Consider the following 18,163-nt stretch of genomic DNA (forward strand, 5'->3'; position numbering starts at 1 on the left):
TCAAAGCTGTATAACTGAGAGGAGACCTCCACATAGCCTTTAAAGGAATGCGGAGAACCGACCAGGGCTTCTGACCTAATGTCCAATCCACACCTTCTCGTGGTGCACCCTGTTGGGTATCTACTTGGATACTGAATGAACGAGGATGGGCTGGCAATTTGGGATTTAGCCGAACAAATTGTATTCTTACTGGTTAAACCAAAATAAAAAATGATGGTACAACATGACAAAATTTCATGCCGTCTGGGGCGTCGCCCGGTTAAACAAGGTCCGTTGTTTTCACCAGGGAACCAGGGCGAACAGCAAAAAGTCAGCTACTGGAACAAATCTGAAAACAAACCCCAACTCAACATCACCAGAGATGGAGCTGGCTGAGGAATTAGATAAGTACCAGATCGACATAATAGGGGTGACTGAAACAAAAAAAACCAAAACTGGTGAGATCTTTCTGAGCAATAAATACAAAATGTTATATTCAAGCAATGACAATCAAGGAAAAGAAGGAGTAGCCATAGTATTCAACACAAAATATGAGGCTAATCTTCTTGAATGGCAGTCAGTCTCGAGAAGAGTAATGTGGGCAAATATGAGAATGGGGAACTGGACAATAAGACTTATTTGTGCCTATGGTCCCACAGAAGGTTCTACTAAGGAAGAAGTGGAGGAATTTTTTGAGGCTTTAGAAAAAGCAACTGACACAATGAAAAAGGAAAAGTTGGTCCTTGTTGGGGATCTAAATAGCAGAGTAGGAAATGATTGTGAGACATACAAAAATATTTTGGGAAAATTTGGAGAAAAGAGCAAAGCTAATAATAATGGCAAATATCTGTTGGATTTCTGCTCAGGACATGGATTGGTTATTACTAACACCATTTCCAACATAAAAATGTGCACAAATTCTCATGGAGAGAAGAGGCTAGGAATAAGAAAAGTCTCATTGACTATGTTATTGTTGATAGTGATGTTTTTTCCCTGGTGCAGAACACCAGAGTGTACAGAGGATTTGAAATTGGAAGTGATCACTATTTAGTCTTGAGCAGGATAAAATTGAATTTCATATTGAAAAGAATAACATGTAAGAAAGTTTTAAGGTGAAAAAAAGTTGAGCAGTTAAAAGATGTGAACTGTAGACTAAAATACACAAAGATTATTGAAGAAAAAATGAAAGAGTTTGAGAACAGGAATCAAACCTTGGAGATTCAATGGCAAACTCTGAAGAAAACATTGATTGATTCTGCCAGAGAGGCATGTGGTGAGGTTGTCTGTAAAGATAAAAAAATCAGAACTCCCTGGTGGACACAGGAAGTTAAAGAGGCAGTGAAGGAAAAGAAGAAAGCATACCAAAAGTTCCAGTCAAATAAGTCAGCTTGTGCTCTTAGAGAATATAGAGACAAATGCAAGAATGCTAAACACTGTGTAAAACTAGCTAAACAAAAGTCATGGGAGGACTTTGGCAAGAATATAGAAAATAAATATCAAGAAGGTGGCAAAATATTCTGGAGGTTATTGAAGAAGCGTAAGAATGGAGGAAAGAGTGCCGTAAACGGAATTAGAGATGATAAAGGTGACATGAAAATGGGAGAAAAAGATATCCTTTAAGTATGGAGTAATTACTTTGAAAAACTGCTAAATGAAACAAGCAGTGATGACAGCACAGTGATAAAAAACATTGACCAAGCATGCAGTCAGGAATACATATCCATACTTGAAGTAGAAAAAGCCATCAAAGGCTTGAAATGTGGAAAGGCAGCAGGAGTAGATGATAATCGACCAGAAATGCTGATGTATGGTGGTAAACGAGTCTTACAGTAGTTGCACTGCATAGTTCAGAAAGCCTGGACAGAGGGATGAATTCCCGATGATTGGAGTAGAGTTCTCATAGTACCCATATATAAAAAGAGAAATAAAACTGCATGTGAGAATTACAGAGGTCCCTGAGTGTTCCTGGCAAGATCTATGCAAGTATACTTGAGAAACGGTTGAGAAGAATTGTGGAAGAAAAGCTTGGTGAAGAACAAGCTGGATTCAGGCCAAATAGATGCTGACAGGATCAGATCTTCACTTTATGACAAATAGTCGAGAAAGCATGGGAATATAGCAAAGATCTGTATTTAAGTTTTGCCGATTTGGAAAAGGCATATGACAAGGTGCCAAGAGAGAAGCTATTCAATACGCTACAGTTATATGGTGCCAATGGGGCATTATATCAAGCAATACTTAGTCTTTATTTGAGTTGTAAGTCAGCAGTTAGAATTGAAGGAAGTACAGGAAGATGGTTTAATGTTAAATCTGGTGTGAGACAAGGATGTACATTATCCTCTCTGTTATTCATTATCTATAAGGATCACATTATGAAGGAAAGTGGTATTAAACATGATATCAAAATTGGATATTTAATGTCAGCTTTTTGCTTTATGCAGATGATGTTATACTTCTAAATAAATCCGCTACAAGTATGCAAGATTCTCTGACTAAATTGAATAGCTGTTGTAATAGATATGGTATGAAGGTCAGCAATAAAAAGACACAGAATCACTGAAAATGTCAACTGTATTGTGAATGGAGAACCTGTGGAAGAAGTAAAACATTTCAGCTATTTAGGCATGATTTTTACTGAAGATGGTAAATTCAATATAGAAATAGACAACAGAATCAGCAAAGCTGGTATGGTGGGAAGTCAATTGAATAAATTCATATGGAATAAGAGTGAAATTAGTCGGAACACTAAATTAGCTGTATACAAGACCGTGTTCAAACCAATTTTAACTTATGGATCTGAGAGCTGGGTCAGTAGTAAAACACTTGACCAAAGACTAGAGACCACAGATATGAGTCCTGAGAAAGATTAAAGGCGTGAACAGATGGCATCAATGGCAATATCATATTAAAAACGAGGATATTAGGAAAGAACTTGACATTGTCAGCATCCAGGAATGCGTTAGCAGAGCTAATCTCAGGTGGTATGATCACTTAAACAGAATGGGCGAGGAAAGATTAGCAAAACAAGTGTTCTCTGCCAGGTTGGCAGCAAAACGACCCAGAGGAAGACCAAGATATAGGTGGATTGATATGGTACAAAGTGCTTTAGACGATAGAAATTTAAGATCTGATAATGTTGGAGTCTTGACAAGTAACAGACTGATTTGGAGGAAAATTGTAGATAGGAAATTAATAATGATATAATTTTTTTCATGTAGTACTATCATATCCTGTACACCACTTGAGGGTACATGGCAGGAATTTGATGATGATGACCTATTACTTTTAAAATGACAGCACTCGGGTTTCGAAACAAGCACTTACACATTACAATGCGAACTTGCAAAGAAACAAAATCCAGTATTACTAGATTTGATAACCAGATACAGGCTCTCTTGATCTTCAATTTCATTAAAAAAATTTTCTTTATACTTCCTTGCTGATTGGTCATCGACATTTGCAACACAGGTGTTCTTTCGTTCAGTTTTGAGAACAGAGGATATGCTGCCTCATTTTTGTAATCGACTTGCAGGATATTTTTATGACCGGTCATCCCTTTCCCGAATGTTGAGGGATTTTGATGTCTGAAAATTCCTGATCATTCAATAATACATCCATGTTTAAAAATACGCCACTTGGTCACTGACATTTGCTACACAGATGTCACTGCAGTTCTGAATCTGAGCTTTTTGACACATTCACGAATATTATTCTCCTCAGAATATTTCCACTATAAAATCATAAAAAATGCTTAGAAAACTAAAACGACAAATTCCGTGAGAACCACTTGCGGCCTAGTACTGAGTCGCGTAAATTTTTATCACCTTATATAAAAATATATAAAGCTGTTTCAATCATCAATGAAATAGGCACAGGCAGCGATCACAGAATAGTAAAAGGGAAAATAACAATAAAAAAAAATACATGATGAAGCAGAATGAAACAAATGTAAAGATAAATACTGATACATTCAGTGGGGGATCATATTATTAGAGCCACCTCCATAAATTACAGTAACAATTTTACACTTCAACCAGTTATAATAAACAAAAACCTGGTTACACGGAGCTCTTTATATTTTTTAATTAAATAATTATGTTTACCGATTTTAAATTTATAAATATATAAAAGCTGACAATACTGTACTGTTTCATAAGCTGTCATATGGACACCATTTTGTGTTTAGATTCTCAGCCACCACTTGACAGTCATCTTGTTCAATTGTGTTTGTTTATAAGTTATTGAGGTTATTCAAGTGTTTTAATTATTTTTGGAGTGTTCTTATAATATTTTGATGGTAAACAGTTTATTTCAAGATTTGTATATGGTTTATAAGTGTTGTATTGTGTTATTTTATGATTTTTTTATTCTTTTCTTGACAGAGTGTATTTTTACCATGGGCAAGGCCAAAGATCTTTCTCCAATAAAAATTTCAAAAATAAAAACGCTCTTAATGAATACTGAACATTCTCAAAGGAGGATAGCATCAATTGCTAATGTTTCACGAGCATCAGTGGACCGAATAATAATAAAAAAAATTGATGCAAATATTGAACTGGCACCAAAGCATTTGAAGAAATGTGGGAAAAAAAAAAAAAAAAAAAAAAAAAATTACCACCCCACGGGACGAAAGAAAAATTAGAGATATTTGCGTGGAAAACAGGCCCCTCGGAGGGTTCTTACAAAAATGATGTAGGTTGCTGGCATTAAGATATCTTCAATGACAGCTAGTCGATGCATCAAGGATTTGGGCTTGAACAACGAAGCAAGATCAATACATTAAGGTACTGGAGACCAAGATGCTACCCCAGGTACAGGAGTGGTTCCCAAATAATGATTTCACATTCACGCACAATTCTGTTCCTTGCCATAAGGCAAAAAAGTAACAAAATTCCTGAATGACAAAAAAGTCAAGGTTCTTGACTGGCCTGAAAATTCACTGGATCTCAACCCCATTGAGAACCTTTGGGAACTGATGAAGCAGGAAATTTCCAAGGAACTTGTCACCAACAAACACCAATTAATAGAGCTTTTGATTGATGTGCAACACAGGAATCAATCAATAAAATTAAACTGTGCCAAATGCATTGAAAGTATGCCCAAAAGAATCAAAGCAGTAATTGCAGCAAAAGGCAGCATTATCAAATACTGACCTCATAATTATATCTATATACATTTTTCTTTAATTATATAAGCATACTTTAACGATACAAAATTAATAATGGAAAAAACTCGCGTACAAAGATTATTTAATAGCATAATTTTCGCCTGTGTGTCACAGGCATCTTCTATACATATTAAGCTCAAATTAAACAATAACTGACAATTCTAAAAAGCGCCGCCTAAGTAGCTGGTGTAAGATAACTAAAAAGGTCAATAAATTTCCTTTAAAAAAAAAAATCAATACAATAAAAAGTTAGGAAAGATTAGCTGATTTGTAAAGTACTATCTCCCATAAAGGGGATAGACGTAAGCCATCGGATCTGTTTAAGTTAGGAGAATGAAGTAGAGTTTCATGTTTCTTTATAAAGGCATTCCATGAGAAACTGACTTTTGTGAAGAACTCTTGTCTTTCTCCAATGAACTCTGTGTCTAGTGAAGATGGCATGTTCAGAAAGTCCAGACTTTTCAGGTTTAAAGTATTCAATATAAGATCGGTGTTCTTCTAGCCGAATAGAGGCAGATCTTCCCGTTTGTCTGAAATAAGATAATCCACAAGAGCACGGAATCTGGTAGACACCTGGATGATTAAGATGTGGAAGCTTGTCCTTAAGAGAAGTGAGAAAGGTGGAGATTTTTTTAAACGGTCGAAAGGCAACAAAAATATTCGGTGGTTTTAAAACTTTTGCTATATGTTCACTGATGCCTTGTACATAAGGGATAGTAATGCGTGTTATTTCCTCTGTGTTTGAAGAGGAAGACATATTAAAACTACTCAAAGTTCTTTTAATGAAGCAATTCTTATAACCATTAGATAGAAAGGAAGAAGTTATATATTGTAGTTCTTTCTGTAAAAGATCGTCTGAAGAACAAAAGGAGTGGGCCCGATGAACCAGTGTTTTAATAGTTCCTGCCTTTTGACTGGGATGGTGATGAGATTCTGCATGGATATAATGGCCTGTATGAGTCTTCTTTCTATAAACTGAGAAATGTAGGTTACCATCTGGTTGGCGAAGAATTAGAAAATCTAAAAAGGCTAACTGCTTATTTGATTCTACTTCTAGGGTAAACTTGATCCTAGGATGAAGTGCGTTTAACTTAGTGAGAAATTGTTGAAGTTCATCCGTAGAGCCATTCCATACAGCAAAAATGTCATCGACATATCTGAACCAATGAGTAGGTCTGAGAGAAATGTTGTCAAAGATACGTTGTTCAAAATGTTCCATAAAGAAATTGGAGATAGCAGGAGAAAGAGGATTGCCCATTGCTAAATAATTTTTGTACGCGAGTTTTTTCCGTTATTAATTTTGTATCGATATGTCTACTCAGGGTATACCTCTTTTAAAACTTAAAGCATACTTTACTTTTTTAAGAGTATCATTAGAGGACTAATTTTAATAAAAACAATTTGATGTAAAAACATTGACAATGTGGTTTTATTTCTATCCAAAACTCACAAAATACCTTTTTCACACTGTGGCTCTAATAATTTGATCACCCACTGTAGTAGTAAAAAAAAAAAAATTTAAAAAAATAACAGGAATGAAAATGGAAACCCACAAATGGATAATATACAGAAAAATCTTGATTCAACATCAGAGAAAGTGCACATAAGACCGCAAAAGATAAAAAGATTAAAAATAAAAACCTCTTAGAAAAAGCAAAAAATTCTGTTGGAGAAGGAAAAAGAAATACAGTAGAACTTGCAGAAATAAATAAAACAATCAGAAAAAAATGTTAAAAGAGATAAAAATAACGCAACAACAACAAAAAACAGAAGACAAAATGTACAAGAAATAGATAACAACAAAAATATAATGAAACAATTTCACACCATCAATTGTTGTATTATGAAACAATCTCACAACAGGAAAAAAAGAAATAATAATACTAGATGAAAACGGATGATTAATCAAAGATAAAAAAAGCACTGTAGAAAGGACTAGATGAATTTTTCAGAATTATATAATGCCACAAGCACTGTGTGGCATTATACAATTGTGCTTGTGGCTTGAAAAGTGTGCTTGTGGCTTGTATTTTCAAAATACTATTACATGGAAGTCAGAAGAACATGAAAAAGAAGCAAGTATTCCAGAAATACAAAATTTCAAAACAGAACAAGCAAAAGATATGAAAATTAATAAAATGCCAGGAGAAGATGGAATTACAACAGAACTGATGAAAGCAGCAAGAGAAATATTAACAGAAGAGCTAAAGAATCTGTTTAATAAATGCCTAAAAGATAAACCTATACCGAACAGCTGGAACAATGCAACCATGAGACTCTTGTTCAAAAAGGAAGATAATAAGAAAGAAAATTACAGCCCTATAAGCTTGCTGTCATAAGTATATAAACCGTTTATGAAACATTTTTTATGTAATAACAGACAGAATCACCAGATTATCAAATGAAGATCAGCCTAATGAACAAACTGGATTCAGAAAGGGGTTGAGCACAATCAACCATCTGCAGACATTGAATCAACTAAGAACAAAATGCAGAGAATACAATTTACCCATGATAAAAGTGTAATGGAGTGAAACAGCACCATGAAATGATTAAAAGAAGTATTTAAGGCTTCAAATATTTGACTCAGTAACAGAGACATTGTCAGGGAGCACAAAATGAGACTTGTAACATATACATACAAAGGCAGCACAAAACTAACTGAAACACATGGAAGAAAGCTAGACTTAAGCCTTAACACAGGAATACAATTTACCACTGCTAGTTTTATAGACTACAAAATTTTCCATGATAATGGAAAAGGAACTGATGGGATTTCAGCCCGGGTGCTAAAAGAGTGGTTCAGCTGAACTGGTTATTCCTTTAACCAGGCTATATAATTAGAGTCTCAGAACAGGGAATATGTTGCAAAAGTGGAAACATTGTATAGTAATCCCATTGTGCAAGCATTGTGCAAAGACTGATGTATCCAACTATCGACCAATCAGTATCTCAGGAATGGTGGTGAAGATTCTCATGTTCTTTAATAATGTTACATTGAGCTAGACAAGGAAAATAGATACACAATGATACTTTTGGATTTTGCTGTCTTTTCACAGAATACATCATGGGAAAACTGTTGCATAAATTGGAGAATAAGGGTGTGAATTATAAAATTCTGTGGATAAGAGGATGGCTGATTGGCAGATAACAAAAAGTGGTATGGGGGGGGGGGGAAGAGGAAACTTTAGCAGATAAAATTGCCTTACTTGACAAAATCAAAAGGCAATAGTCTAACATCAGCCATCGTCAGCTGGCAGAGATAACTGGTGTTCCAAAATTTACAATCACACATTTGTTAGCCAGCAGGACAAATTGCGAGAAGAATGGGCATCACCCAATGGGCAACAAGGAAAATCCCAAAAATGAAAAAGAGAAGTCGAGGAGGATCTTAATCAATGGTTTTCTGTTTTAACTGGATGAGGTGTGCCTGTTAATGGTCAAATGTTAAAAACCAAATCAGAAGAGTTAGCTAGAAAGCTGAGCCATGTGAGCTTTAAAGTTATATATCACAATGGAAAAACAGACATGAAATAAAATTTAAGAAGGCCCACGGAGAGAAGGAAATCAACTAAACTACCTGAACTACTGCAGAAGTTTAGTCCTGATGAAATCTATGATGCTAATGAAACAGGTAAGTTTTTCCATGATTAGATGATTCACCAAGGACTAGATGATTCCTTGAGCTATAAACTTGCAGCGCTGTCCAGTTAAAAAAAAAGCAATGGATAGTGTTGTATGCTGTAACATGTCAGGAAGTGACAAATAGAAGCTGTTGGTTATTGGAAAAAGCATCAAGCCTTGATGCTTTAATGGGCTTAGAATGGAAAGTTTGCAAGTTCTGTATTATCCTAACAAGAATGCATGGATGACTTTTAATTAGCTACTTTGACATGTAACTTAGCTTTCCTATATTTTTCTCTACATTCTCTAAATGATTGTAGAATGCACTGTAGTAGAATGCATTAACTATACAGGAGCTTTTTATATGATTTTCTTTTTTTTTATGGACTGCTCAGCTTCCTGTTTTTAACATGAAGTTTTTACTTTTTCTATCTTTTTACACTTTGTCAGTCTAGTTGGCTAAGTGGATAATGTTGTTGCTTGCTAACTAATATGCTGTGAGGTTCAAATCTTGCTTTGAATTGCTGAACTTTTTCAAGAGATCTGAATTGCTCAAAACAAGTTCCTTGTTTGATTCTGGAGATGGAGTGATATTTTAGGCACATATCACTGCATTTAAGACATGCCAACATTTTATGCACGTATATTTTTTAAGTTTAAGCTTTCACCGCATACAAATCTATACATATAAATACATGTAAATATGCACTTACCTATCAGTAGCCCGCAACAGCTTTGGATCAAAATACCGGTATTCATCTGTTTCTTGAAGAGACTTTAATTCCATTAAAGAGTCAACAATCCTAGTGATTGGAAGGTTCTTAAAAAATACAATAAATAATAATTATATATATACATATATAACACCATTTTAAATTTAAAAGACTGAGTGTTACTCAGTTTATGTTAATCAACATGAAAGTATTAAAAACAGCAAGTATATTGTGTAATGAGCTATCATATTTTATATCACACCTACCTCAACATCAAAAGTTTACTAAGCATTAGTAAACAATAAATCATAATACTGCGAAAGGCTTATCCTACAATATAGAAATATTCAGGATTGATATGCCACTAACATATTTTGTATTAATATGTTACTGACACTTTTTTCTTTTATAATTCAGTATTTACACCCAAAACTCCATGAAAGACATTTTATATAGCTATTGTCCTTTTGACTTCTTCTGTGCTTAGAAAGACATAATTCTATCTGTCCTAGCCAAAAGTGCCATATTTAACCAACAGTGTTATACTGCTGTATAAAAGTTAGCGAATGTGATGTCAAACAATCATTTTTCTATTAGTAAATCAAAATGACAGTCATCCCTGCCCAATTATCTGTTTAGTTTTTCTTTTATGTCTGTTTTTGAGTTCTTTCAAATCCAGATTAGGATTTAAACTTTTTTCTTTTTTAATACATCAATCTCACCCACAAAAAGATGGTAATCCAGAGCACATTTAGGACCATGGGTAAGTTAAGGGTTCAATTAACTAAGAACTTCACTGTAGAGACTGAACATGATACTTTTTCAAGTCACTTCCAGTCTTCAATAAACAGGATGGTGATCTCATACTGGATGATAAATGCCATGTTTCAGGTTCTCTAGGCTGTCCACTCTAGTTGCATAGACTGTGTCCTTCATATACCTCCCCACAAGAAAAAAATCAAGTGGGATAAGATCCGGCAATTGTGGCGGCCAGAGAATCAGTCCTCTACATCTGAGGGAAGTCCCTGTCAAGATTATATAAGTTGGAGCAAATAGGAATTGATATGAAGCTTGTGGCATGGGTGGGGTGGCAGACAGAAATCCACCAGAGTAGGATGAAGAGTAGGTAATATTTAGCCACTTCACATGCTAGATATCACCTTTCACTGAAAAGCTTCTGGAGTGGAATCTAGGAGAATGAAGGTGACTACTGCAGTATCTCAGGATTCTGTACTAGGGCTATTGCTCTTTAATTTGTATATCAATGATATAGAGAAAGATTTAAAGGAGATTATTCATGTGTTTGCTGATGATGCAAAACTCAGGAGGGCAATAGGTGGAGGTTGATTTAAATAAATGGATTGTTTGGCAAAGGATAATGATTGTCAATTTAATATTGCAAAATGTAAGGTTATGTTGAAAAGGTTAGATACTGTGTATCACATTGATGGTAATGAATTGCAGGAAATTGATGAAGCTTGAGACTTGGAGGTAATGATGGCCAGAGAGTTGAAGTTCAAAGGCCATATTGCAAAAGTAGGTAGGTTGAAGAAAACATTGACAAATAGAGATAGGGGTGTTATTACACCTCTTTACAAGGCTATATGATATGATACAGTTGCATCTTGACTATTGTGCACAACTTTGATAAACTGAGATTTTTTGGAATCAGGAGGTGGTGGTGGAGAGTATCCAGAGATGAGTGCCCAAGCTGGTGAAAGGTTTGTAGAATGCTCTCTATGAAGACAGGTTGAAAAGCAGGATGACAGAAACTTACAAGTTATTAAAGGAGTTCTATAAGATACAAAAGAATTTTTCAATACATGATGAATAGAGAGTAAGAACTAGGAGTAACACCTTCTAAGTTATGTAAGAGTGTGGTTAGTAAGGGTATGCAGAGTAGATTTTACTTGGAGAGTGATGAATGAGTGGAATGGATTGCCAAAATTAGTTGCGAGTGTCCCAACAGTAAATGAGTTTAAGAAGAAGTATGATATGTATTAAGTGAGTCATGGTTAATGTGGGTCCCCAGTAATCAGTCTAAATGTGTGGAAATATCTATATAATAGTAATAATAATGTATTCAGATATTGAAAAAAATTGTGCTGGCTCACCATTGAGATGTCACACCGAGTGTTTTAGTCTCATGTTTAATCCCAGATCTGGCCAATTTATAAAGCAATTTCCATTAATTTTTACATAAATCTACTTCTCCAAATATCCATCTGTAAATTTGAGAATGGCAACCAGAGAATTTTGTTCTTAGGAAGTTTTTAAGAAAATATTAGTCAGGAGAATATTAATAGAAGATTCAGATTCTGAAAAGGAATCATAGCTGTTAATCTTTAAACTGAAGAGATGAGGCTGTCAACAAGTATTTAGTAAATAAAAGAAGATATTGGAGTTAACATTCTAATTCAATGGTCGAGAAAATGATGAATAAAAAGTTTCATCTTCTGTCTTAAGGATGCCAGATCTATTTGTTATTTCTACTGGAAAAGGCAACAGAATTAGTAAAATCTGAAACTGTAAAGTGGCTTAACATGAAGTGCTCTACTTAGATATGTTGTTTATGAAGTAGTAGAAGAAACTTCTTTCTCTCGTAATTTGTGCATCAAATTGAACTGTGAGAGGTAAGAATATTTATACTTCAGTGAAACAGGAGCAATGATTGAAAAAATTGTCTGCTAAAATAAGGAATTTAAAATAAAAGGGTCCCATGGAAGTGAAAGGTTGTGTAAACAAAGGTAGACATGATTAAGTATATGTTAAACGAACCAGTTACAGAATAAGTCAGAGAATGAATGATTTTATTTTTTTAGGTAAGAAAATCTGTAAAGTGTACTTATTTTTGAAAGCCTTGGATCCAATTAATTTTGTAGTTAATTATGTAATTTTATTTAAAATGTATATAGTGTTTTAGTTTCATTAAATGTATATATTTTTTATTTGGTCTTGAGTCAATAATTTTCTGGATTCTAAAAGTCGTTGTACCATCAGAATTAAATCCTTATGTAAATACTAAACACTGTGTGTAAAACAATCTCTTTACAGAGACAGTAAAGGATTAAAATAAACAAATGGTGCAGTCAACAACAGGATTGGTTGTGACTTAACTTTATTTCAGACTCTGGAAAGCTTAATTTTGACTCAAGTAAAATGGCTACAGGAGATAGTAATTCTAGAAGTGAAGTTTCTTCTGTTAAGGATGAGGAATCTTTTAAGTTAATTAATCCAAGCTTTGTAATACACCTTCGTTCTTAGGTGATAGTCATGAAAGCATAGAAACATTTTTTAAATATGCAGAAAAAATGGGAGATTTAGGAAAATGGTCAGATTTCCATTTGTTGATTATACTTTGTAATAAATTATTGGACAAAGCCAAAATGTTCTTAAACACATCCCCTTTATTGAGAGACACTGACAGTTATGCAACATTTAAAAGTTTACTGATATCAGAATTTTCAAATGTGGGAGAATTAGGGGCTGACATTTGGAAAATTCATCAGTGCATTCAAGGTAATAGCGAGTCTGTTTTCAGAGTATTACCACAGACTTTTAAGTATTGTTCATAAATATAATGTTTTATCTGAAGATAGATTTCTCTTTAGAATGGTTACTGTTTTATAAGTTTAGGCATGGCCTTAAAGATAACTTGAAAGAAACAGCATAGAAGAAAAAAAAAAAAGTTAAAAATCTTGAACAATGTTTTCAGCTTGTTAGGGAAAAGGAGGAGATACTTAGAGATATATTTCATTCCACAAACACTAAACGCATAAACTTTTTTCACCATAATGAAACTTATTCTCCTAACACAGTGGCTACAGATAAAGTGAGAGAAGGGGGACTTGCAAATATTAAAAGGTGCTAAGAAAAAGAAACAGCCTAAGGAAATTTCTGGGAATTTTACTGAAGATGTTCCAGAATCTGAGTCCAAAGTCAAATCACATGATTTGGGAAAAATAGAGGAACTAAAAACGTTTCTTAGTGAAAAAATAGAAAGACAGTAGAGACCAATTGTGAAATGACAGGAGCTTTTGTTTAAGATGATAACTGATTTAACAATATCATAGAACAAATAACCAATCTTTCTCTTGCAAATCTAATGTTTTTGACAAGAATAAAACATCTCAAAAGAGTATGTTCCAAGATGTTTTTGATACAGTAAACCTGGGCACTTTGCTAAAGCCTGTTGTATTAGGAATAATCTTTGTTTTCAACATAAGAAATCTGAAAATATAGAAAAAATTGGAAATAATTATTATTCAATATCATATTGGCAAGGACAGAAATGTCAAACTATTCAGTAGACACAGGTAAAGCTAAAGGCAGCTCAAACCATGAAAGAGAGTTTGATGTAGTATTAGTTCCTTATGCTAATGGAGATAATCCTTTGATTATCTATGAAGTTCTACAAGGATTTATTCACAATGTGCCTTTTGAAATCTCACTTGACACAGGTGCACATATTTCACTCATTTCTTATAGTTTGTTTAACAAAATTAAAACTTTAATTCCAAATGACATAGCAGTTTAATTTAAAGTTATCCAATTAAGCTGAAGGACATATTTCAATCAGAAATTTCAGCTGATAATCAAATAAGTGCTTTTATTTCAATTTCTTGTTTTCCTTTGAAAGTTTATCATCCATTAATGGTTCTTCCAGAATCCTCAAATCCAAATGTAGAAGTAATATTTGGAATTTATTTTCTGAAATATCATGCTTTTGCATGTGACTTTGTTGATGGTACAGTGTCCTTATATGGACTAAAATACTGTTTATACAGGACATCAGGTGACAAAAGAAAATTAGATCAGCCTCCTGAAGTTTTTAAACACACTGATGATAATGATCAAGTGTTTATTATTGAGACTCTAAAGAAAGATGAGAGTGAAAACATTGAGGAAATAAAAGAGAACCTAGTGAAGAATTCAATGAAATTAGCAAATACTAGTGAAGAAAGGAATAGAATTCTGAAATCCTTTAAATCTGCCTTTGAATTTTTCTCTGGTGTTTTCACAGAGGATAATGTTTCAATGTCATGCAGGCAGATTTGTATTCAATCTCCTATTTACATTAGGCAATATCAAACTCCATTGAAATATACGGAGCAGGAATAATTGAGAAGTCAAATTCTCAGTGAAATAGTCCATTCATCTTAACTGAAAAACCAAATGGAAGTATAAGGTTTGTCTTAGACTTAAGAGCCATCAATAAGGTTGCAAAACCTATTGATTTCCCTCTGTGTAAGTTTGAGGAAATATGGATCTGTTTGAAAGGAGCACAATATTTTGCAAAACTAGATTTAAATTATGGCTACTTTCAGATCACTTTGAAGAAAAAAATATCGCGCATTTACTACTATATGGCAGAAATATCAGATATGTAGATTACTACAAGATGCAAGAAATTCTGCCATGTCATTCCAGTCATTAATGAATTCTGTCTTATCAAATGTTGAGAAATGGAGTAAATCTGTTTTCAGGATGATCTCCTAATTTATTAAAAGGATCTAGACAGTGTTTTGAAGATCATTCCTTTTGGAATCTTGTCATATGGCTTTTCCAGATCAACAAAACTTAAATACAAATCCTTGTTATATTCCCAAGATTCCTCAACTAGTTGTCTGAAAGTGAAAATCTGATCCTGACAACCTATATTAGACCTGAATCCAGCTTGTTCTTCACTAAGCTTCCCTTCCAAAATTTTTCTTAACCATTTCTCAAGTAAAGTCACATAAATCTTGCCAAGAATACTCAGTAGGGAAATAACTCAGTAATTCTTGCATTCAATTTTATTTCCCATTTTACAGATGAGTACAATGAGAGCTCTGCCAATCATTCGGAATTCAACTTTCTGAATTATGCAATGCAGCCACTGGAGAACTTTTATACCTCCATATTTCAGCAATTCTAGCCTAACTTCATCTACTCCAGCTACCGTTCCAAATTTCAGGTCCTTTTGATGATGTTTTCTGCTTCAAGTATGAATACGAATTCGTGACTGCATTCCTGTTGGGAGTTTTCTACCACCGTGCTGACACTGCTCGTTTCATATAGCAGTCATTCAAAGTAATTACTCCAGACATTTAGAATATCATCAAGAACAAATCCTAAAACACACCAACTCAATATCACTGGAGTTCAAGATCGGTATTATCAACATAAGAAGCCTAAACAGCAAAAATGTGGAGCTAACTGAGGAATTGGATAAGTACCAGATTGACATAATAGGGGGTGACTGAAACAAAAAAAGACAAAACTGGAAAGATCTTTTTGACCAATAAATACAAAATGTTATACTCAGGCAATGACAATAAAGGAAAAGAAAGAGTACCCATACTATTCAACACTAAATATGAGGCTAATCTTCTTGAATGGCAGGCAATTTCAAGTAGAGTGATGTGGGCAAATATCAGAATGGCGAATTTGACATGAAACTTATTTGTGCCTTTGGTCACACAAAAGGTTCTACTAAGGTAGAAGTAGAGGACTTTTTTGAGGATTTAGAGAAAGCAACTGACACAATGAATAGTGAAAAGTTGTTGGTGCTTGATAGAGACCTAAATAGCAGAGGAGGAAATAATTGTCATACATACAAAAATGTTTTCGGAAAATTTGAAGAAAAGAGCAAAGCTAATAATAATTGCTAACACCTGTTGGATTTCTGCTAAGGACATGGACTGGTTATTACTAACACAATATTCCAACAAAAAAAAAAGTGCACAAATTCACATGGAGAGAAGAGGCAAGGAATAAGAAAAGTCATTGACTATGTTGTTGTTGACAGTGATGTTTTCTCTCTGGTGCAGGACACTAGGGTATACAGAGGATTTGAAATTGGAAGTGATCACCATTTAGTCTTGAGCAGGATAAAATTGAATTTCATATCGAAAAGAAGAACATGTAACAAAGTTTTAAAGCAAATAAAAGTTGAGCAGCTCTCAGATGTGAACTGTAGACTACAATACACAAACATTATTCAAGAAAAAAATGAGAGTTTGAGAACAGGAACCAAACCTTGGAGATTCAGAGTTGAGTCCTAAAGAAAACATTGATTGATTCAGCCAGAGAAGTATGTAGTGAAGTTGTCTGCAAGGATAGAAAAATCACAACTCCATGATGGACACAGGAAGTTAAAGAGGTAGTAAAGGAAAAGAAGAAAGCATACCAAAAGTTCCTGGCAAATAAGTCAGCTTGTGCTCTTAGAGAATACAGAGACAAATGTAAGAAAGCTGAACACTGTGTAAAATTAGCTAAACAAAAGTCATGGGAAGACTTTGGTAAGAACATAAAATAAATATCAAGAAGGTGGCAAGATATTCTGGAGGTTGTTAAAGAAGCTCAGAAATTAGAGGTTATAAAGGTGACATGAAAACTGCAGAAAAAGATATCCTTGAAGTCTGAAGTAATTACTCCAAAAAATTGCAAAATGAAACACTCAGTGATAGCCCATTGGTAAAAAACACTGGCCAGGCATGCAATCAGGAATACATATTCATACTTCAAGTAAAAAACCATCAAAATTCTGAAATGTGGAAAAGCAGCTGGAGTAGATGATATTCGACCAGAAATGCTTCAGTATGGAGGTCTTACAGTGGCTGCACTGCATAGTTCAGGAGGCCTGGACAGAGGGACAAATACTGGATGATTGAAGTAGAGCTCTCATAGTACCCATATATAAAATGGGAAATAAAGCTAAATGTGAGAATTACAGAGATATTTCTCTAGTGAGCATTCCTTTTAAGATTCATGCAAGTATACTTGAGAAGCGGTTGAGAAGGATTGTGGAAGAAAAGCTTGGTGAAGAACAATCTGGATTCAGGATAAATAAAGGCTATCAGGATCAGATTTTCACTTTACGACAAATAGTCAAGAAATCATGGAATATAACAAAGATCGGTATTTAAGTTTTGTAGATCTGGAAAAAGCATATGACAAGGTGCCAAGAGAGAGAGAGAAGATATTCAAAGCACTACAGTTGTAAGGTGTCAGTGGGACATTACATCAAGCAATACTTAGCCTTTATTTGAGTTGCAAGTCAGCAGTTAGAAATGAAAATAGAGGAAGATAACACTGGCCAACACAATTTTTGCCGACTTTTATATGAGACTTGTTTTTTACTAATTTGGGTGAACTGATTTCAAATATCAAACTCATTTTTCTCTATCACGTCAGGTTTTTCCTCCATGGCATTTTCTTTTTGCTAATTTGTAAGTTTTTGATAGTTTTAAGGAGGCAGTACTATTTAGAGGATCAAAAAAATCGATTTCTTAATATTATTTTCTGAAAGTATGTACTTTTAAAAATCTGTTCCTAACTTTTTATCAAGAAATTTGAAAAATTCCCGAAGATACAGCCTATTATTCAAAGCGGTGCGCAGATCAGAATCAGAGCACTCACCGCTCTCGCTTGTTAGTAAACGCCCTTTATAAATTGGCACGGCTATTTCATTTGAATGAGCAAATGGCCGAATTGCTGAGTCGAGATTTGGATACACCATTTTTTTCTTATTCTTCTTATTATAACCAGAAGTCTGAACTAAACAAAAATAGCAATCATCTACTTGATTTTTCGGTTCACACCAAATCATTGGAATGCCAAAAGCTAATTTTTGGCGTTTTCCCTTGCTCCACTGTCGTAAATTTTCTACACATCACTTACACACTTTATTTGGAGC

General features: G+C 34.2%; 1 protein-coding gene across 1 annotated transcript in view; it reads right to left on the reverse strand.

Moving 5' to 3' along the window:
* The window catches only part of Slh (sec1 family domain containing Slh), a 349,840-nt gene that overhangs the window by 29,263 nt on the left and 302,414 nt on the right, over nucleotides 1–18,163 (reverse strand). The window contains exon 21 of the mRNA XM_090408533.1: nucleotides 9,484–9,590. Coding sequence (XP_090264659.1) covers nucleotides 9,484–9,590 — 107 coding nt within the window. The remainder of the gene's footprint in view (nucleotides 1–9,483; nucleotides 9,591–18,163) is intronic.

Source organism: Typopeltis vanoorti, chromosome 18 (genome assembly GCF_054136105.1).
Source record: "Typopeltis vanoorti isolate ZY-2024b chromosome 18, IOZ_Tvanoo_1.0, whole genome shotgun sequence".
NCBI lineage: Eukaryota > Metazoa > Arthropoda > Arachnida > Uropygi > Thelyphonidae > Typopeltis > Typopeltis vanoorti.